The 23,996-nt window shown below is 33.9% G+C and overlaps 1 protein-coding gene across 1 annotated transcript; it reads right to left on the bottom strand.

Annotated features, from left to right (window-relative positions):
• Window positions 1-22,141: 22,141 nt before the first annotated feature.
• Window positions 22,142-22,584, bottom strand: LOC141403047 (insulin-like peptide 3). Its single transcript, XM_073985212.1, has 2 exons — window positions 22,425-22,584; window positions 22,142-22,350 (listed from the first exon to the last, which is right to left on the bottom strand). Exons 1-2 carry the CDS (start codon window positions 22,582-22,584, stop codon window positions 22,142-22,144), a joined length of 369 nt encoding a protein of 122 aa, XP_073841313.1.
• Window positions 22,585-23,996: the final 1,412 nt, after the last annotated feature.

Raw genomic sequence — 23,996 nt, 5'->3', positions numbered from 1 at the left:
GTTCAGCGGTTTTTGAGTCTATAAATTTCAAACAAACAAACATACAAACATTTTTCTATTTTATATATATAGATACCGCAATGTGGAAATTTGGAGTTTCACAGTTCACAATTTTTATACCCTACACCACTATGTGGAAAGGGTATTATAAGTTTGTTTTGGTAAAAATTCATGTAACACCGCGAAATATTCGTCGGAGACCCCCAATGTGGTATACCAATCTTCATATCTCGGCGAGATAAAGCGATTTTGAGATGTGTGTCCGTGCGTCTTTGTGTCCGTCTGTCCATTATAAATTGTAATCAAACTCCAGGCCGCAATTTTGGACCAATCGTCACGAAATATGGTATGGGGGTCGGTTTCACATCAGAATAGATCGCTATTTTAATTGGTCATGATCGTGAAATATTTAGCGGGTGAAATGGACCAAAAACATAATTTTTATCCGATGTTGTATATGCTCTGTAGGTCGCAATAATATTCAGATCGCCTCGAAATTTTAAATAAGGTAAGAGTATATGACAAAGAAGTAGCTTGCTATTTGAGATGGCGATCAGATAATATTTAGAGGGTTAAATGGACCAAAACTTTTGTGTGAAAATTGTGAAAAATTTTAGTATACAGCTTAAATCTTTATTCCTGGAAGAGACATTCCGGGCAAGTAAGCTATACTTGGAAGAGGAACGCTTGACCTTTCTATTGATGTCAATTGTGTTGGTGTACATGATAAGATAACAGAGTGATAAATACGCTAGAGGTCGCAATTATAGATCAATAATGCCGAAATTTTGCATGAGGTGAGCGTTTAGGTCGAAAAAGAGGCCTACAATTTTGGATAATGATCTGATATTATTTAGCGGGTGAAATGGACCATTACATTTGTATGAAAAATACAACAAAAAAATATTTTTGGTCTATATTTTTTTCCTGGAGGGCATATACCGGCAAAGTAGACTACAAATGCAAATAGAACTACTGATCTTCCCCCCGATGAAAATTGCAATAAAGTGTCTGCTAGATAACGGGCCAACTGATTAATATATAATGGGTTATGTGTAGAGAACCACATTTTCCCATTCCCAGCTGTTCCACATTACATGGTGCCCTAACGTTTTAATTGTCCAATTGGATTTGTATACATACATTGCAGCATGATTCGCTTTGCCACCTTCTTTCAAAACGATTCCCCAGCCAGGCAAAACCAAATTTTAAAACGGTTTTAATACGCGATGAGTTAATACATATATGTAGTGGTGTAGGGTATCACATGGTCGGCCCGTCCGACTATAACCCTCTCTTATTTCTTTTGTATAAAAAATAAGCTGATTTTGTACCGAAAATCGGGTATACCCTTATACGAGGTCTGATCAAAAATATTTTTTCAAAAAATATTTAAATGTATGTATGTTAGAGTGACCCAAAAAACAAACAATTTTTTTTTGGAACTCCTACCACCCACATTTTTCCCATTTGATCCTAAATGAAATTTTGCTGCGATCAGTTAAGGTTAACCCGTGCAAACCTAGCGATCTTTGTTTCCATAGTAATTTGTATGGGGCCAAAGGTGAATTTTTGAAAAAATTCTCTAAATGCCACAATCATGGCCGATCGGTGAAAAGCTTTACCAGTTCATTATTGTGGCTAAAAACGATTTCTACAAAAAAAAAATTAAAAATCGGATCGGATATTGATATACCTCCAATCTGCATATTTGTTTCAATGTCACCTATTATAAACTTTTTGAGGTAATCTGTCCATTCGACGTTGTTTTTGTTTAAAATTTAGCAAGAAATAGTAAAAAAATGGAAGAGCACACCAAAACACGACTAACCTTTTTGTATCTGTATAACAACAACATAACACAACTAGTAAGAAAGGCGTTAAGTTCGGTCGGGCCGAATAAAATGATATATGTATATGTAAAACAAGACGATAAAATAGTGAGAAACCAACGGTTATGTCATTTTGGTTATGTCGTGTGTCCCTATATCTCGTTTTCAGTTAAATATCTGCTTTAGTGACTTCAAAAAAGGTCAAAAGTTCTGAAAAATTACAAGCAAGCGAAGGCTATAGTCGGACAGGGCCGACCATGCGATACCCTACACCACTACCCTGCGAATTAGCTTGCAGCAAATCAAAATTCCTTTTGGACAAATAAAGTTATTGTAAGAAATAACTTTGTGGAGTCTGCCACCTTATCACATCATATTTAAATAACAATATACTAATTGTTCCACAAACATCCTAGAAGGGACAGGAAGTGCACCACGATTCATATTACATCAATGAAATTGGTTCCTTCAGTTTATCGCCGAGTCCGAAAGGCGTGTCTTAAGACACAACCTGTAGAGAAGTTTTACATGGCTGAAATACTCAGAAAATGTCGCCAACTTTACTGAGGGGTATTTTGCCATCGTTGGAAGTTTGATACCATTGCACCACGCTGGCATCCTATTAGAAATGTCATAACATGGAAATTTTACATATTTTGATTTTTATAGAATAGACGTCCTATACATGAGTATCTCAGTCACGAAAAACTTCTCTACAAGTGGTGTCTTAGGACACGAGGTTCGGACTCGGCGATAAACAGTAGGTCCCATATCATTAGACAGCGGAATCCCATGCAAATGCATAGAAAAAAAGACACCCCGAAAATGTTGATTAAAAGCTTCATCACCATATTTTTGTTGAATGTCGATAAAATATTTCAAATATATTGGGAAAATATTTATCAAACTTGAAAATGTTACCAAAAAGCGACCGATAAACGAGTTCAAACAAATAATTCGTTGCAATTTGTTTAAGTTTTTTTAACCAATATTTGTTGTTGTAATGGTTTTCAACGTTTGTCACATGTTCTCGCTCTCAAGAGCGAGAAAAAATAACTTTTTATGGCTCAGAGAGATTTTCTGCTACAACAATGTGCTGTGTTTGTGTGTGTCGTTGCTATGTTTGTGTGGCGTTTAGTTTATCTATCTTCTTGTTGCCACGGCGAATGCTTGAATGTATACTAAAACTTTGGTTTGTTGTTTTTATGAACCTAACAAAAGAAGAGGGAAAGAAAAAAATGTTTTGTTTGCAAAAAACATTTATTTTTTAACCAACAGTTTGGTGGCAGTTTGTTTAAGACTTTTGCTGTCATCAGATCGAAAAGTGTGGAAATTAATCAGTGTTTATGTGTAAATAATGGTGCTTATACATTTTATGAGGAACCAAATTTTGTAATGTAATGCAAAAATCGGAAAAAGGAGAATCGAAATATTTTATTGGACGAAGAAGCAATTGCACGGTAATACTATTTTATATATTTGAAATATGATGCACCTATTTATTACATTTTATTCCAGATGCAGATGAGAATTTGTTTTATTTCACAACTAACGAGAAACGTTCAACGAGATTCCTGTATTTTATATTTAAAAGTGTTTTATTTGTTTTCTTTCATTTAAATTCAAGTGTGACGCTAAATTATTACTTTTGTTATAAATTTTTTTCATTACGTTTTTCTTTCATTTATTTCTTGTATGATTTATAATTGTGTATGTACCTAGCGTATGTTGTTGTTTTGCATTTGGCATTCCATACTTTTCTTAAAAAAAGCAACCACCACCATTTATAAATGTGTGTGTATGTATCTATCTTTTTGTGGCTTTTGGGTTTGTATTTAACAAAAAAATTATAAATATGAACATATTTTTATCGATATTTACTTTGATATTTAACAAACCTTATTGTATATGTGAAAATTTCTTTATCAAAGAAAAATTAAAAAATCGATAAACCAGTTTGTTAATAAGAAAAATATTCTATCGTTTGAAAAAAATAAATAAAATCCAACAAAATTCTTAGTTAGTATGAGAATTGCTTTATCAAAATAATTCCTAATGAAAACAAAAAATTTTTTTATCGACGATTGTCAATATGAACATTACTTTTATCGGCAAAAAATCAATTAAAAATTAATCAGGTTTTTGAATATTTTTATAAAATGGTTACAATTTTTTTTCTGTGTGCATATATGGTTACATGGTACAATAATACAGGTAGCATTATCATGCCAGCTGATGGTAACATAATGTGTCAATTGCATTGAATTGATGTCAATTTTTGACATCTTATGTTGCCAACAATTGCCGATGCGGCTACCTGTGTATTTGTACCATGTATGGTTAGGAATGTCGTAAAGGTAATGTGTTTAGACGAAAACTCGTTTTATAACAAAATAAAACGAATTACATATTTAGACATATTTGCATAAAATGAACATATGCGAAACCATATGCAAGGATTTGTGACCTTAATATCCCAACGAATTGACTGAAATTTTCTATTAAATCTTCGTTGGGGGTATAAAACTTTCGACCTTATCGGTATAGGTCCGCGTCTACATATAGCTCCCATAGAATGGCACTTTGAAGGTTGTAGCCTCAATATCCCACTCAAATGGTTGAAATGTTGTATTAGGTCTTCGATGGGGGTATACAACTTTCGACCTGAAATTTGTCGGTATAGGTCCACGTCTTCATATAGCTTTCATAGAACAGTACCTCCAGATATCCGGAATTTCAAAGTTGTGGGCCCAATATCCCACTGAAATGGCTGATATTTTGTATTAAGTCTTCGTTCATCATCCGATCACCATCTCAAATTGCAAGCATCTTCTGTGTCATATACTATTACCTTGTTCGAATTTTCGAGGCGATCGAGCTATTATTGCGACCAACAGGGCAGCCACAAAATCGGATAAAAATTATGTTTTTGGTCCATTTCACCAGCTAAATATTTCACGATCATCTCCAATAACAATAGGTGTCTATTCTAGTATGAACCCGACCTTCATGACGATCGGTCTATAATTGCGGCCTGGAGTTTGATTACAATTTATAATGGACAAACGGACAGACGGACGCACATCTCAAAATCGCTTTATCTCGCCGAGATATGAAGATTGGTATACCACATTGGGGGACTCCGACGAATATTTCGCGGTGTTACATGAATTTTTTCCAAAACAAACTTATAAACCTTTCCACATAGCTGTGTAGGGTATAAAAATTTTAAAAGCTTTTTGTGGAAGCATTTTTTATCGAATCACTTTATAATTAAGATTTTATGTAATGTTACAGGGATATGAGGTTGTAAAAAAGTCATAACCCTGGTCTATATCAAAACGTGGATTTTAACGGAACATTCTCAGCGGCAAAATTTTGCACTTTATTGAAAACCTCGATAATTCGTAATAATGGCCGTTTCCCTGGATTACGAATTATCGAGATTCTACTGTATTTTATAGGGTCTACGACGAATATGTCGATGTGTTTGTTACAAACGGAATTACAAAGTTCACCGATCCAAACTATAACTCGATAATTCGTAAAAATGGCCGGTCCCTAGGACTAGTAAAGAAATAACACATTGTTGATGATCCGGAATATCTTTGATACAAACTACATTTCTCAATATCTACAGCCCATTCTATTGTATAAGTTTATGAAACAAAGTCACATCCTATAACTGCAACTATTGCCATGGTTTCTAAACTCATTGCCAACCGTGGTGTCATTTGGTACCTCTGGACATGTATGTTAACTGGACAGCAAAGTAAAAGGAAAAGAAAACAACAAGATTTGAAGGAATTGAAAACATTGGACAAGCAACAACCAGTTGAAACATTCATTTCTGATGTATGCTTTGGACCGGAAATAACACAAGTTGTGCAAACCATACATCTGTACGACATGACATCAACTCCTTGCTCCATCCATAAGTATTGTCCAGCTCACGTACACTTGCTACAATTTTCATTCGATATTTCACCTGAATGTGTTTATGTATTTCGTTTTAATATCCAATGCAAGCAAATACTGGATGAAGATACTTCGACTACTACTGGAAGGTTATAAATGTCATCTTAAATGTAAGTTAATAGTTTGTAGGAACAGATAGATCAATTATTAAAAAGTTTTAAAATTAATGTTCGTCGTGATGTGTATTGTACAATTGATTGCATCTGGCCAGAACACGAGAACAAGAAAGGGTATTTTTTTAGTGTTTTCCGGTTTTCATTTCTTTTGCGTGTTGCTGCAGTGCGTTGGAGTTATACAGTCACAAAGATTTATGTCGATGTTGACTCTAAACACAAAAAGAAAACGGTGACAGATTATAAATTGAATACACAAGCTTTTTTACTTCTTATAAGCAAGTAAAAGAAAAATTTGTAATATTTCCCCAAAAATGTAAAAAGCAACAATACTCGAATGGGCATCAATTAATTCTACCCTACACCATTATGTGCGGAGGGTATTATAATTTTCTTTTGGTTAAAAAGTTTGTAAAGCATCGAAATAATGGTCGTAGACCCATTTTTATATATACCAAAATGAATGTCTCGACGAGCTGAGTCGAGCTGGCTATGTGTGTCCGTCCGTCCGTCTGTCCATCTAAACCTTGTAATCACGCTACAGGTCTCAATCTAGATCGGATCGTCAACAAATTTTGGGTGTTGACGGAGGGGAAGATGCCTATATTTTGGTGATGTTCGGATAATATTCAGGGGTCGGAATGAACAAAAAACTTATTTGGAGAAAAAGTCAACGTTTTATTTCAATGCGAATATCTCCGCATCTAAAAGGGGTATAGCAAAAGCAAAACCAGCAAACTAGTGAAAGTAGAAAATAACACCTTTACAACGACATATTAGGTGGTCGTAGGTGGTCAAACAACGAAGATATTGCAATAGTCGCTAATACAAACCAACTTTTCATTTTTGCGAACTTAATTATAACGACGAATATCAAAAGCAAAGCCTGGCTATGAAAGTAGAATATCTCGTCTTTACAATTATGCTAAGTAGGTTGGCGAAGGTGGCCAAATAAAGGCGATATGGCAATAGTCGTTAATACATTAAATTTTTAAATATTTTTCGAAATTGCGCTACAGGTCGCAATTTTGATTGGATCGTCACGAAATTGTGGGGGTTAATGGGAGTCCCACAGGGGAAGAAGCCTATTGATTTTGATGATGGTCGGATAATATTCAGGGGTTGGAATGGGCAAAAACTTATTTGGAGAAAATGTCAACGTTTTATTTCAAAGCCAATATCTCTGTTTTTAAAGAGGTATATCAAAAGCAAAACCTGACAAGAAAAGTAGACAATTTTTACAACGATGTAAAGTAGGTTGTCGTAGGTGGTCAAGCAACGGAGATATCGCAATAGTCGGTAATGCATCCCATTTTCCGATTTTTTTGTAATCACGCTACAGGTCGTCATTTTGATCGGATCGTCACGAATGTTTTGGCAGTTGATGCGAAGCCTATTAAGTTTGGTGGTGGCCGGATAATAGTCAGGAGTCGGAATAAACACAAAGCTTATGTAGAGAAAAGTAACTTTTTATGCGAATCTCTCCGCTTCTGGTAGGAGTATTCCAAAAGGAAAGTCCGTCAATGGAAGAAGAAAAGATCTCCTTTACATTGATGTAAAGCATGTTGGTGTAAGTGGGCAAACAACCGATCGCAAAATCAGTAATTTATCCAATTTTTTAATTTTTTGTAATCCCGCTACAGGTTGGAATTTTGATCGGATAATCACGAATTTTTGGGGGTTAATGGGGGCCCACAACGGAAGAAGCCTATTGATTTTGTTGATAGTCGGATAATATTGTGTGGTCGGAGACAAATTCAAAGTTTTAGTCTTTGTCAATATATCGGCTTCCAGTAGGGGTATTCCAACGGCAAAGCCGGTCAATAGCAGAAGAAAATATTAACTTTACATTGGTGTAAAGTAGGTTAACGAAGTGGTCAAACAAGGGAGATACCACAATAGTTGGTAATACAACCAATTCTTCCATTTTTGGCAATCACGCTACAGATCGCAATTTTGATCGGATGGTCACGAAATTTTGGTTGCTTATGGGGGTCCCAGAAAGAAAGAAGCATATTATGTTTTTGGTAGTCGGATTGTATTCCCTAAAAAAATGTTTACTAGTGAAAAGCTTATGCAAGTGGTAGTGGTGTAGGGTATCACATGGTCGGTCTCGTCCCGTCTATAACCTGTGCTCACTTGTTTTTGTTTCGATTTATTTATTTTACTAGCAAATGCCCGCTACTTCGTATGCGGAAAGGAAACGAAAAATATATAAACAATATTTAATACGGGAATGGTGAATACTGGAGATTCTGTTGTACTAAGACCTATTTTTATTACCAATATTTTTTCGATTGTAGTCAGAATTTAAAAAAAAAATTGCCGTATCGCATCCCTACACAGCTACCATATTTTTTATTTCGAATTTCCAAAACTACGTATCATATTGCAAATTTCAGATTTGACTCCTAGTTTTACCCCTTCACTAACACAGCATTCTCTTCCAGTACGAATTTCCAAACACTAAACTTTATCTCACCCCTTCACAACAAAAATCACGCACGTTCACTATTCAAGGTTCTAGCTTTAGCGGTTTCGCCCAGAACCCGAATAGGTCCGTTAAATTTTCGGCCACGTTTTCGTATATCCCCATATAACGGTACCTCTCGACTTAGTGTATTTTTAAAGAAGAACAAATGTATATTGTCCAATTTTCTTTAAATTTGGATCTTGAATACTCAGAGGATATAGAAGTTTAATTTAAAAAATCTCCACTTCAATCCACGTTTATTAGAAGAGATATTTTGAAGATTTAGAGTATTTTGAAGATCTTCTGCACAGATCTTCCAACCGAAATTCGGAATTTGTGGCATGAAAGGTTAGAAAACTTCTTTACAAAAAATTGTACTTAATGTGCACCGGTATGTCAACAGTATATAACGGAAAATTTTTTGAAGGCATTTCAATTTAGGATTTTTTAATATCAGGGGTAAATACCTTCTAGTTAACAAAATTGTCGCATTGGACCACGTTTTCAAATTTACATACCAAAGCGGTCAGAACAAAAAACATTTTTTGAAAAGATGCTTCACGTTTGACTACAGTACATTATTTAGAAACTCCTTGGCGTTAACATCAAATCAATGGGGCAATTATCAGTACAATTTTTCAAACTCAGAACTTTGTCTCAAACTTTAGAGCGATCTTCATAACAAATGTTTTTCAATTTCGTATTTTTTGTACAAATAGCGTATTTTTAAATTATATAATCCCAGCTTTGTTCCTACACCCAACACCAAATTTAGTACCTTAACTATTTAAAATGGTTTTGGTATCAACATGTTACCCAACTTTTCCTACACATAGGTAAACATTTCAAAAATTACTTCCTTATATTCAACATATATCCTAACCCCAATTCAGTTTTCCAGTTCCCCTGAAACCCATTTGAGGACTATTTAGTAGTTTTTGTATAAATAAGTACAAATTTTCAAAACCTCCTTCCTACCTCCAATCTAAACACCAATTGCTAATCTAATACCGAATTTCAAAATTCCAGTTCTACCCTTTACAAAATCACAAATTGTACAAAATTCTATACCATATAGCAAATACCAAAAGGTACCAAATTTTGTACCATTTAGCACTTTTCGTACACGATTTTCCAAAATGTACTTTCATATATCAGCTCTATCCGTTCACCTAAACCCAAATTATAGCCAATGTAGTTCCATTTAGCACTTTTCCATAAGTACGAATTTCCAAAACTACCTCAATCCTACACTCCAACAATAATCTGTTCACGCAAATACAAATTAGAGCGAATTTCGTACCATTTAGTACTACTTCGTGCACATTAGTACGATTTTCCAAAGCTACCTCCATATCTCAATTCTATATTCCAACAGTAATCTTAATTCCAAATTTCAGGATTCCAGCTCTTCAAATCCAAATCATACTAAACTCACTACCATTTAGGACATTTCGACCTTTGGTACATCTTTCTTACTCTTCATCAGTAACCCCCATTCCAAATTTCAGGATTCCGGCCCTATTCGTTAACCCATACCCAAATTGTACTATTGTACTATTGTATTTAGTACCATTTAGTATTTTTCGTATAATTTTAATTCGAATTTCCAAAAACCTTTCTTTTTTACTCTCCATCAGTGACCTTCATTCCAAATTTCAAGATTCCAGCTCTATCCGTTCACCCAAACCCAAATTGTACTAAATTTATTACCATTTATTACTTTTCGTACACTTATAGTTCGAATTCCAAAAAGCTTTCACTTTTACTCTTCATCAGTGATCCTCATTCCAAATTTCGGGATTCCAGCTCTATCCGTTCACCCAAATCCAAATTGTACTAAATTTAGTACCATTTAGTACTTTTCGTGCACTTTTAGTTCTAATTTCTAAAAACCTTTCTTTGTTACTCTCCATCAAAGACCTTCATTACAAATTTCAGGATTCCAGCTCAATCCGTTCACCCAAATCCAAATTTTACTAAATTTAGTACCATTTAGAACTTTTCGTGCACTTATAATTCGAATTTCCAAAAACCTTTCTTTCTTACTCTTCATCAGTGACCCTCATTCCAAATGCCTGTATTCCAGCTCTATCCGTTCACCCAAATCCAAATTGTACTAAATTTAGTACCATTTAGTACTATTCGTGCACTTATAGTTCGAATTTCCAAAAACCTTTCATTGTTACTCTTCATCAGTGACCCTCATTCCAAATACCTGTATTCCAGCTCAATCCGTTCACCCAAATCAAAATTGTACTAAATTTAGTACCATTTAGTACTTTTCGTACCCTTGTAATTCGAATTTCTAAAAACCTTTCATTATTACTCTTCATCAGTGACCCTCATTCCAAATTTCAGGATTCCAGCTCTATCCGTTCACCCAAATCCGAAATGTACTAAATTTAGTACCATTTAATACTTTGCGTGCAATTATGGTTCGAATTTCCAAAAACCTTTCTTTTTACATTCCATCAGTGACCCTCATTCCAAATTTCAGGATTCCAGCTCTATTTGTTCACCCAAACCCAAATTGTACTAAATTTAGTACCATTTATTACTTTTCGTATACTTATAGTTCGAATTCCAAAAACCTTTCTTTTTTACTTTCCATCAGTGACCTTCATTCCAAATTTCAGGATTCCAGCTCTATTCGTTCACCCAAACCCAAATTGTACTAAATTTAGTACCATTTAGTACTTTTCGTACCTTTATAGTTCGAATTTATAAAAACCTTTCATTAATACACTTCATCAGTGACCCTCATTCCAAATTTCGGGATTCCAGCTCTATCCGTTCACCCAAATCCAAATTGTACTAAATTTAGTACCATTTAGTACTTTTCGTGCACTTTTAGTTCTAATTTCTAAAAACCTTTCTTTGTTACTCTCCATCAAAGACCTTCATTACAAATTTCAGGATTCCAGCTCAATCCGTTCACCCAAATCCAAATTTTACTAAATTTAGTACCATTTAGAACTTTTCGTGCACTTATAATTCGAATTTCCAAAAACCTTTCTTTCTTACTCTTCATCAGTGACCCTCATTCCAAATGCCTGTATTCCAGCTCTATCCGTTCACCCAAATCCAAATTGTACTAAATTTAGTACCATTTAGTACTATTCGTGCACTTATAGTTCGAATTTCCAAAAACCTTTCTTTGTTACTCTCCACAAGTTACCCTAATTTCAAATTTCAGGATTCCAGCTCTATCCGTTCACACAAATCCAAATTGTACTAAATTTAGTACCATTTAGTACTTTTCGTACCCTTTTGGTTCGAATTTCCAAAAACCCGTTGGTACATCTTTCTAGCTCTCCATCAGTTACCCTCATTCCAAATTTCAGAATTCTAGCTCTTACCGTTTGCCTAATACAAAGGGTACCATATTTAGTACCTTTTAGTACTTTTCGTACACTTCTAGGTCGAATTTCCAAAAACGCAGCCTTATCTCACCCCTACACACTAACAGCAACCTACACCTAAAATTTCAACTTTCTAGCTTCAGCGGTTTCGTCTGGGCGCTGATGAATCAGTCAGTCAATCAGTCAGTCAGTCAGTCAATCACCTCACTACTCTTTTATATACACTAGCGGTCATCTGAATAGGTTTGAATTTTTTTCTTTTTATATGTTAAGTAATCTTCTGATGTGTTCGTATTACAGATCCATACTATTTAGTTTTTGAGAGTCCTATCCTATGCCAACATTCCCAAGAAAAAACTTGACGGTGTTACCATATTTTCGGAAAATATCCCAATTATAATAAAAAATGTATAAAAAAGTGTCCAATTTTTGCGATCATCAGAATAGGTTTGATTCAAATAAAATTGAAAAATTGTACTACCCATGCAAATTTTGCGCAAGTTTTTGGTTTAGTTTAGTAAAATGGAACATTCTGATAAATCCTACAACAAATTTGACCCGCTTTATTAGGAACGTGGGTTCAATTCTCAACATGGAAAAGTTACCAAGAACTTTCAGATAAATTCAAGAAATATTCCAACAAAATCGTTTTATAAACTTGCTTTAAATGACTTTTTGATTTCGTAAGATCTCTTCTGAGCTTCGAAAATTGTCTGAAAGCAAATACCAAGTGTAGCCATATAATTAGGATCGTTAATTTAGAAAGGTCATTGAAAATAGTTGGTATTTTAGTTCAAGTTTCATTTTTTAACTATCCTTGCAGTACAAATTTAAGTATTATCATGGTCACAAATCCACCATAGTGGACCACATGTATCATTAATGTTCGAAAATTGGTCTGGAAGAATGTTTCTTCGGCGACAATAAAGTAGAAAATTGTAATTCAAATTTAACTCAAAGGGGCATGATATCGCCTACTTTTATAGTGCTGTAATACCTATATAGTCAGGTCAAAAAGTTTTTTCTGTTCACAAGTCATAAAACAAACACGAATAAGTACAAAATATAGGACTACTGAAGTTATACAGCACTATAAAAGTCGGCGATATCATGCCCCTTTGAGTTAAATAGTTAGTTAGTTAAGGTTCTTCTTTATTTACCAATTAATATTAACACAGTATAAGATGCTTATGTTGTAAAAAATACTTTGTAAAAATGAAGAAAATATATGTTAATAGACAATGGTTTTCTTAAAACCGTCTGTCTTTGCTATATGTAAATTATCATTTCATGTTCAATTAAATTCATTTATAAGAAATTCTCTATATTTTAATGACATTTTTAAATAAGATATGAGTTGGCGCCAATAATTTATATCACGGCCGTCCAGAATGTTGACTACATCTTCCTCAGAGAGAAGTGCCGATTGAAAACAACGCATTCTAAATTCTCCTAACACTGGACATTCTCCCAGGAAATGGAACATTGTTTCATCTTGATTCCGGTTGCACAGCGTACACTTTCTTTCCGATCCCTCAGCGTAGAATCTGGTTGCATTTAGGTTGATTAAACCACACCTTGCTTTAAATATCCATATAATTTGTTCAGTAGTAAAATAATCTGTAAAATAAGTTTGGCTTTGGGTTTTTGACTGCAAGTTTTCATGCAAGATATATATTTTTTCTTGGTTGATACAGTTTGATGTAAATAGTTTCCATTCAAATTCATTAGTGGTATCTGGCCATTGAACATTCAGACGTTGTGCTATGTTTCTCAAGCCTGCCACCCAGAAACTATTACTCTGTAATAGTAAATTTGTAAGCTTTTTTGGTAAGCGATTATCATGGTACTTGTATATTACATGATTTAGGTATTGTAAGTGCAAATTCATTGTGTATAAATGACTGCTTTCGACCGATGTCTCTAGCATAAGAGCATAATTTGGAGTAAAACTCGGGATTTTTAGAATTTTCTTTAAGAAATAACGTTGAAGTTTCTCCAATCCTCGAATTAAGGTCGCCAATTAGAATAGGGTTAATAATATCGTTTTCTTCAAACAGTTTACAAATATTATTATAGTCATGCGTCCATTGCACGGATCTCCAATATTGCGGGATGATAGTAAAAAGTGGACCTAGCTTAGTAAAAAATTTATAAGTTTGTACATTTCCATATTTTAAGACATTATACATTAGGCCCATATTTGCGACAGTTTTATTGACTCCGACTATTATACCACCAATCCCACGCCCATATGTATGTTCTTTTATAGCTGGTTCATTATGCAACTGAAATCCTGGGAAGTATTTTTTTACGTTTTCGAATTTATTTTCAAGCAAATGTGTTTCAATGAGTATAATTACATCTTGTTTATTTAAAAAGTTAAATATGAATTACAATTTTCTACTTTATTGTCGCCAAAGAAACTTTCTTCCAGACCAATTTTCGAACATTAATGATACATGTGGTCCACTATGGTGGATTTGTGACCATGATAATATTTAAATTTGTACTGCAAGGATAGTTAAAAAATGAAACTTTAACTAAAATACCAACTATTTTCAGTGACCTTTCTAATTTAACGATCCTAATTATATGGCTACACTTGGTATTTGCTTTCAGACAATTTTCGAAGCTCAGAAGAGATCTTACGAAATCAAAAAGTCATTTAAAGCAAGTTTATAAAACGTCTTTGTTTGAATATTTGTTGATTTTATCTGAAAATTCTTGGTAACTTTTCAATGTGGAGAATTGAACCCACGTTCCTAATAAAGCGGGTCAAATTTGTTGTAGGATTTATCAGAATGTTCCATTTTACTAAACTAAACCAAAAAATTGCGCAATATTTGTATGGGTAGTACAATTTTTCAATTTTATTTGAATCAAACCTATTCTGATGATCGCAAAAATTGGACACTTTTTTGTACATTTTTTATTATAATTGGGATATTTTCCGAAAATATGGCAACACCGTCAAGTTTTTTCTTGGGAATGTTGGCATAGGATAGGACTCTCAAAAACTAAATAGTATGGATCTGTAATACGAACACATCAGAAGATACCTTAACATATAAAAAGAAAAAATTCAAACCTATTCAGATGACCGCTAGTGTATATAGATTTACTCTTGTACAACAAGACAAATGTCTTATAAACTAAAGTGCAGAATTATAGCTGCAATCACAAATCCGTCTTAAATTATAAGATAAGACAAATTATTAAAAAGCAATAAATAAGGAAGAACAAAAAATTGAGATTTAAAAATTAAAAACATATTGTAAATTGATAAATTTCCATAAGGTACAAAATAAGTTACAAAATTTTATATAGAATTATTTTTAAGAAATTTCATTAAGATAAAGAGAATGATTGGAGGAAAATAATGTTTAGAGAAATATGATATGATCACATTATTCGAAAGAAAAGCATTAGGATATGATACTTGTAAGCCTTGTTTGAATGTTACTATATTGCTGGTAGCCTGCAAATCATGTGGTAAGTTATTCCAGAGACGTATAGTTCCTGTGAAAATTGCCATTCGGAAACCAGGCTCCTTCGCCTAGGGGGTATAATCTTTCTGCCTCTTTTGGAGGCCATATACGTAACGTAATGCTATTAAATGCTACATTTAGTTTAAGCCGACTCAATGTGGGAAAAAAGCTCAGACCCGTACAATAAACCAGGAACGAGAAATGTTTTGGCTAGTAGGTAGCGTACACCATACAATCCATTTCAATAAATTTGTCCTCCAAATCGACGTAAATTAGATTTCTATAATCGCAAAAAGAGTGTGCTTGTTATTCTACTTAAATGTGAAAGCTATAGGTGAGAAACAAGAGGTCATATTTGGAAATACATGGAGCTGAAATTTGGTCATAAATAAGCATATGCGAAATGGGTAGGGTTGCAGTCGTCAGTAGCATAAGGACCAAGCGAACGCATGATATTTGGCAAAGAGGAGTCCACCAGTGTGCTTGAATTAAAATCCCCTGCTATAATAACGTGATTATAACCTAACGATACAGTTTCCAGGATGTAATGGAGTTGGCCAATATCAGTGGTGTTGTTATGCCCGTAATTTCTACACGTAGTTATCTATGCGTTCATAGATATCCCACATGTAAGCAAAATTTCATAATTTCAATCCATAGGTAACGTTACCGGGTCGAAAACGGCCGTGTTACTTGTGTTAAAAATTGTAAATGTGGCAATGTTTTTACGAAATCATGAATGAAAATCACCAATGTTACCACATGATTTAAAAATTTAGACGCCTCGGTAAATGGCACGTAGAAATTACCAAACGCGTAGGTAAATAGGTAGCTACCTACCCGGTTAACTAGGGCTAGAAATGACGGGCATTAGGCCTATAAACACAGCCAACAAGTATTTTCTAATCAAAGGATTTCTGTTCAATAAATACGTGCTCAATATCGTCGCCGGGCTTGACTTTATATGAAATTTTGTATTCAATGTGTTTTTGGCAAAGATTGATACGCCCCAACCCACATTGGAAAAAAATACCGATCTAGCGCGCCAAAAGTGAAAAAATCACATGCGCCAATTTAAAAATTATTAGTGCAGTATTGATCTAAGGTGTCCACTGAATCTAACTGAAGTTAAAATAATTCGTTTTCCATCAGTCAGAGCGGAATAACGGTTAATTTTTCGTTGAAAATTTATGAACTGGTTTTCAAAATATATTTTAGTAGTAAATTGGCGATCGTCTCTTGCAGTCTGCCTACAAAGTAATTTTAAAACTTTATTGTATTAAATATTTCTTGAAGACAGCTGAATTAAAATATATTGAATATAAGATGTTATTTATTTTAACCTGGATTTTACACTTAAAACATGTGACATCCGATTTTTTTTCAACTTGAGTACTTTATGCTATAACTAGGGAGCGTCGCAGGATTGCGTCTAGATTTTTTATTTTATTTTTAGTACACATATGTAGTTCTTAACAAATTTTTCAAAGACAATTTGATAAATATATGAACAATGCATTGATATCTCAAATATGAAAATAAACAGCCTGTGAACATTGCTTGAAATATGTTTTGGATAAACTATGATATGAAATACCGCCTAAACAACATGAAATAAATATTGCAGAGTTTCAGAATGTTCTAAAGAAGTACTGAACACATTATTTTAAAAATTTTTGCTAAACGTTACTTGTTTGAAGTCCCAATAGTTTAGCTGCTACTGACCATAATTTCAGAAATAATATAAACTTTCGTATACTTTATCTATTATACTAGCAAAATGCCCGCTACTTCGTATGCGGAAAAGGAATAATATTCAAATAAAGAAAATTTAATATGGTGAACACTGAAAATTTTTATGTACTAATACCTATTTGAATTGATATTTAATTTCTTTCAAGTACTGTTCGTACACGTTTTCTTCGAATCTCAAAAAAAGACATCTACACTAGGGTTATGACTTTTTTACAACCTCATATCCCTGTATCATAGCGTGATGAGTTTTGCCATAAGATTACATAAAATCTTAATTATAAGGTGATTCGGTGAAAAAACCTCACGCACAAAATGATTTTAAAATTTGAATTTATCAAAATTATGGACAATTTTTTTTATATTTCAATGGAATAAGCGATAGCATAGTGATTAATAGGCAAAAGTTCATTCATCCCTGCTACAGGAAATCATTTTTGAGGAAAAATGTCAAAAAGTCATAACCCTAATGCACACCCGCCTTGCACGTAGAAGGTCGTGGGTTCGATTCCCCGACTAGGCAACATCAAATTTTCAACGGTGGCAAAATACCCCTCAGTAATGTTGGCGACATTTCCTGAGTATTTCAGCCATGTAAAATTTCTCTACAAGTGGTGTCGTAGGACACGCCGTTCGGACTCGGCGATAAACTGTAGGTCCCATATCATTGAGCTAATATGAATCGGGGTGCACTCATTGATATGAGAGAAGTCTCCCTTGTCCCGTATGGGATGTTGTGGAACAATGTTTTTTGTTCAATGTATTTTCTTCACGACAAACGCTTTTTTGCGCTGCCTTTGAAGTTATGAGTTTTTTTGGCTTTGAACGCTAACACGCCGTGACAACATTTTTTTGATATGTTTTCAAGGACGTGGCTTCAAATCCCAGCCTGGCTCAGCCTGTGTTTTTATTTTTTGAAATTTTGCCTATTAGGGCGAAGATCATTTTCAATGATTTTTTTATTAATTTTCTCGTTTAGAGTTAAGCTTGATGATCGGAAATTATTTGCAAGTGAATAAGGAAAGCCAAGGACTCGAACCCACATAGTCACCAAATTACGTTACCTGGTTTCACTGGTGGTAAAGCAGATCTTCAAACGTATCGACTATGTAATGACTTCTCTGTCCTAGAACTTTTCGTTTTTCAAATGCAAATGTGTTTTTATACATTTACGCGGATATTTGGCCGCTGAAATGTATTTTCTTCTCGGCAAACGCTTTTTTTGCGCTGCCTTTGAAGTTATGAGTTTTCTTTTTTTGGCTTTGAACGCTAACACGCCGCACAGTATTGCCGCTTCCATACAAAGTGGACAAAAATAGAAGAAGTTGACCTAGGTTGATGAATTTTTGCACAAGTACTTGTAAGGGCATAGGAATGAAAAATTATAACTTTGGTCCATATCGGTTCAGATTTGTATATAGCCCCCATATACATCTTTCCCCGGTTTGCTATATCTCGGTTAATTTTGATCGAATTGCCTTCAAATTTAATATGTAATATTTTCTTAGGTCCCTGAGTAGCTCCACCGATTTTCACAAAAATCGGTTCAGGTTTGGATATAGCCCCATACATGTATATCTTTCCCCGATTTTGCTATAACTCCTTCAATTTTGATCGAATAGCCTTCAAATTTAATATGTAATATTTTCTTAGACCCCTAAGTAGCTCTACCGATTTTCACAGAAATCGGTTCAGATTCGGATATAGCTCCCATATATGTTCATATATCTTTCCCCGAGTTTGCTATAAATCGCTCAATTTTTGATGAATAGCCTTTATATTGAACATGGGATGTTTCATCAGGCCACTGTTCAGTTTTACCGATTTTGATTTGATTTCGCAAAAATTGGTACAGATTTGGATATAGCCCCCATATATAGTCTTCAAATTTAACAAGGGACGTTTTCTTAAGACCTTTTTAAATTTCACCGATTTTGAAAAAAATCGGGTTAGATTTGAATATAAATCTCGTATATATTTTCGCCCGATTTGGTGTATTCTATGCACTAAACACGCAATGTAAGTGAGATATTGAATAAATTAGGAAAATATGACGTAATTATACGTAATTGAGTGACATCGGGCGACATTATTTAAGGAAGCCACATTCAAACCTGAATGATATATATGAGGGCTATATCCAAATCTGAACCGATTTTTACGAAAATCGGCGAACCTATTCAGAGACCTAAGAAAATACCTCATATCAAATTTGAATGCTATTCGATTAAAATTGACGGAGTTATAGCAAAATCGGGGAAAGATATATATGGGGGCTATATCCAAATTTGAACCGATTTTTGTGAAAATAGGTGTAGCTATTTAGGGGCCTAAGAAAATAACATATATTTAATTTCAAGGCTATTCGATCAAAATTGAACAAGCTGTAGCAAAATCGGGAAAAGATATACACTCCACGTCAGTAGAATAGAACACCTAAATTTTTGTTAGTGTTAGCTTATTTATCCCAAAATGAATGAATCTGCGCTTTTGATCTTGTAGGGATTTAAAGTCTATGATGTTCCGTATCAAACGCAGAAAAAATCATGTTTCTAGCTCTTCGCGAAATGATTTTTTGATCAATTTTCCGATAGTACTATGAAAAATAGGCATTTATTTTTGGTCATCAGGATAGAACAGTTACTTTATTTTCGCGAATCTTTGAGATATTAGCGCCAAATTTTCTTTCAGTCGATAAAGTAGGGCTTTCTAATCATTTTTCACCAAAGAAAACTTATAAATTATTCCGCGGACACCGAAAAAACAGCGTTAAAGGGTTTAAATGGACAGATATTTGAAACATCTCGGAATATCAATAGGAGTCGCGCAGTTATGTCATATTTCTTCACAATAAGATAGAATATGACACAGACAACCTCGACGGATACAATGTAGTGCTTCGGATGCTGATAAGATGGAACATTTTCAAAATAAGTATGAAAAACGTCAAAATTTCATATAAAATCCTTGTTGTTTTGTTCAATAAAATGTTTTTTCCGCGAACAATTCTGTCGTTCAAAGGTTTGGAAATATGTTCCAGATATGGAGGAAGATAATCTGATACAAAAACAAACGCTATTTTAATACACTGAGGAAAATTTTAGTACTGTTTAAAACAACATACGAAACCTAAAACCTCAATTTCCATGACTGTGTTTTCCCGCGAAAACGGGGCTTTTACATTTGCGAGTTCAGTTAAAAAAAACTACTAATTCGTATAATTCGGTATGGAGAGCATGTCCTGGTCCATTTATATTGGAGCATAACACTGTTGAGAACAGACGCGGACACCGAAATAAGAACACATATAAAATTCAAAGTCCAAAAGGTGTGTTCAATTTGAAAAATATGCTAAAATTTCCCTCAGGTTATTAAGATAGCGGTTGTTTCATATCAAATTATTTTCCTCTAAATCTGAAGCATATTTCCAAACCTTTTAACGGCAGACTTGATCGCGGAAAAATCATTTTATTGAACAAAACACTATGGTTTTTATAAGAAATTTTGACGTTTTTCATAATTATTTTGAAAATGTTCCATCTTATCATTATCCGAAGCACTCGATTGTATCCGTCGAGGTTGTCTTTGTCATATTCTATCTTATTGTGAAGAAATATGACATAACTGCGCTACTCTTATTGATATTCCGAGATGTTTCAAATATCTGTCAATTTAATCCCCTTAACGCTGTTATTTCGGTGTTCGCGGAATTATTTATAGGTTTTCTTTGATAAAAAATGATTAGAAAGCCTTGCTTTATCGACTGAAAGGAAATTCGGCGTTAATATCTCAAAAATTCGGGAAAATATAATGAATGTTCTATCCTGATGACCAAAAATAAATGCCAATTTTTCATAGTACTATCGGAAAAATGATCAGAAAATCATTTCGCGAAGAACTAGAAAGTTAACTTTTTCTGTGTTTGAAACGAACATCATTGACTTTAAATCCCCATAAGATTAAAAACGCAGATTCATTCGTTTTGGTATAAATAAGCTAACATTAACACAAATGTAGGTGTTCTATTCTTCTGACGTGGAGTGTATATGGAGGCTTTATAAAATCTGAACCGATAAATCTCAGAAGGTTGCAGGGATGGGCAGAATGTTTTTACACATTTCGCTTCGGCAGAGATGTCCAATTAACAGAAATCAAGAGCCAAGGTGGCAATCAAAAGATATACTCTAAGAAATATTAAGAATTTATCCTTTTTTTATCAAATATAAATTTTTAGTTCTTGATAACGGTACTTTGCCCATGTGCAGTTGATATCAACTTTTTGTACTAAAATTTTTTATTTATAGCCCATCCATCAAATCCCCATCCAAAACTTTTTATATTATCAACAAACTTTTCAGATAATGTTATTTTAAATGTCGTCTAATTTTCATATGATTATCACTTTAGATTATCGAGGAAATATTTTTCAAAGAGCTATAACTTCATTACGGATGCACATATCGACAAAATTCTTTCAGATTCGTTGTATCGGATGTGTTTACTGTAAGAAAAAAATATAAACATATGTAAAAGTTAACATCACATTTTTTGATTTTTGTCCATGCGGCAACACTGTGCGCCGTGACAACATATTTTTGATATGTTTTCAAGGACGTGGGTTCAAATTCCAGCCGGGCACAGCCTGTTTTTTACTTTTTGAAATTGTGCCTATTAGAATTTTAGTTGCTGCCTTCATATTGAAAGATTGATATGTTCAAACAAACACAGAGGGAATCCAGAATGTGTCAGATGTGTTCAAATTGTGGGCATCAATTGTAGTTATTATTGCCAATACAGATAAATGATCGGCGTTGTAGTTCGCCTGCAAATGTTTGAAGAGCAGATGACAACACATAGTACCACACAGGTAAAATCGTCAGTTGCCAGCCTCACGCATTTTCATGGAAGCTCCATGGGTCGACTAAATCACCTAGCATTTAGTACTTTTTAATCAGGATTTGATGAGAAATTATGGTCAATGGATTAACGACTATTGCAACTTTTCAATTGTTTGATTAGCATTTTCACCACAATTAACAAACTATTCACAATAATGCACAAATACAACATAATTTAAAATTTTTATTTGCCATTATTTAACATTTAGCATTATTTCATTATACGACTTATATACGATTTATATACAATATCCAGCAAGTTCATTAAATGTACATCCTTTGCGACAACATTCATCATAAACTCCAGACAAATGGCGTTGTCTACGAGTTTTAGCAAACCCATTCAATCCTTCACTGTGTAAAACATCATTGAGAAGGGAATTCGATAAGGCATCTGGTTCATTGTCGATATCAGTTAAACCATACAAATCTGAGATTTGAGGATAGACTGTTGAATAACATTTAAAGATTAAAATTATTTTAATTTTATTATTTTTTTTTTAAATTTGCTTATCTACTTACTTGGCTCATTGATTGACTTTTTACTAATCTGCCTACCATTGAATCCATCAACGCACACAGCATTGAGAATTCGCTCCAATTTTTGGCCACAGAAGCGAGTAGCAGCTGATTGGCTTTCATAACAAATGGCAAAGAAAACAAAGAGAGCTAAAAATTTCATCTTAAGTCAATTGCAAATTGGAAATGGTTGTTATGTTTATGCCACTCAAAAGGTTAATGTGTCTCGTTGCATGTTCCACATTAAGTATTTATAGTAAACTGAAACAATATTAAAATTCCATAACTTCCACGGAACACATAAAATTATTCAATATGCTAATTTTATTTCTCACATGTAATTATGACGTAATCTTTGACGTAACAACATTTCAGAGAAAATCCCATGCTGGAACATTAGTGAAAATGCCACATCAAATGATTGACGATGATGTTTGTAGTTAGCCGGAGGTTACACAGTCCAGCCACAGGATTCACTCCGTTGAATGAACGCCTAGTGACAATTCGGATAATAGTTAAATTCTTCAACATCCTTCTTATCTGCGTCTATTCATCGACCGAAGACATGATATATTTCGAGAGTGCTTAGAAACAACAAGTGTCAAGTCATTTTTTGGACCAAAAATTAATAATGGAGATTTGACGATTTTATGGTCAAAAATCAAATGGAACATTGCAATGACAGTTCGGTAATTTTTCACAGATTGCAATTTATGTCTAATGTAATGTAATAAGTTGTTTTTTCTCTTTCGAGATGGCTGAATGATTAGAAGATTTTTGCAAATGAAACATAATAATGTCGGAGAAATTGTCACAGAAACTACGCGACACGTTTCGCACTTGACGACGGTGCTCATAAGGTGTATCAACGGGAGACATTCTTGTTCTCAAAATATGTCAAATAGATCTAAATGTGGCTATTCAAAACGTATACTTCTACTGTATACTCGAAGTTGTGTACTAGTGTGTTCCAGAACTAAAAAGTTTTTACAATTTTTTACCACTTTTTCACTTTTTTATCACAGAGTGTTCCCGTACACCAAAAAGTAGTAAAATGTTCACTTTTCTGTGAACAATAAGTAAGAACGACGTTAATGAAATGAAAATGAAATGAAATGAGATGTATTGAAGTAAAAAGGAATATTTAGTTTCCTTGCATTTATGAAGAAATTTCCGATGTTTCGGTAAGATAATGTGGCTAAAATCTTAAAATACCGAATATCAAGAGGTACGATTCTATGGGTGATATACCCTCGGACCTAAACTGATAATTCTTTTCTGGAATATTTTATAACTCCATGGAAGACTAAATAACAAACTTCTGTCTTTTGGTGGGTTATTGACGTCGCAACCTTCAGAATTATAAATATCGGGAAGAACCGTTCTATGGGGGCTATATGGAATCGTGAACCTATACCGATGAATTTTAGTGAAAAAAGCTTTTACCTCCAAATTTCAGCCATTCCGGTGGGTTGCTGTGGCCACAACCTTTAAAATACCTAATATCGGGAGATATCGTTCAATGGGGGCTATATGAAGGCGTAGACCTATACCGACAAATTTAATATGGAACGT

The sequence above is a fragment of the Musca autumnalis genome, unplaced genomic scaffold, assembly GCF_047663935.1.
Source record: "Musca autumnalis isolate F117 unplaced genomic scaffold, ASM4766393v1 scaffold_4, whole genome shotgun sequence".
Lineage (NCBI taxonomy): Eukaryota > Metazoa > Arthropoda > Insecta > Diptera > Muscidae > Musca > Musca autumnalis.
This window is presented reverse-complemented; position numbering and strand designations above follow the sequence as displayed.

What these genes read in the sequence shown, in the direction of transcription:
- LOC141403047 (XM_073985212.1), bottom strand. Translation starts at nt 22,584, where the DNA reads ATGAAATTTTTAGCTCTCTTTGTTTTCTTTGCCATTTGTTATGAAAGC. An exon ending in AAAGTCAATCAATGAGCCAA is followed by an intron (nt 22,351 to 22,424) that starts GTAAGTAGATAA and finishes GTTATTCAACAG; the next exon opens with TCTATCCTCAAATCTCAGAT.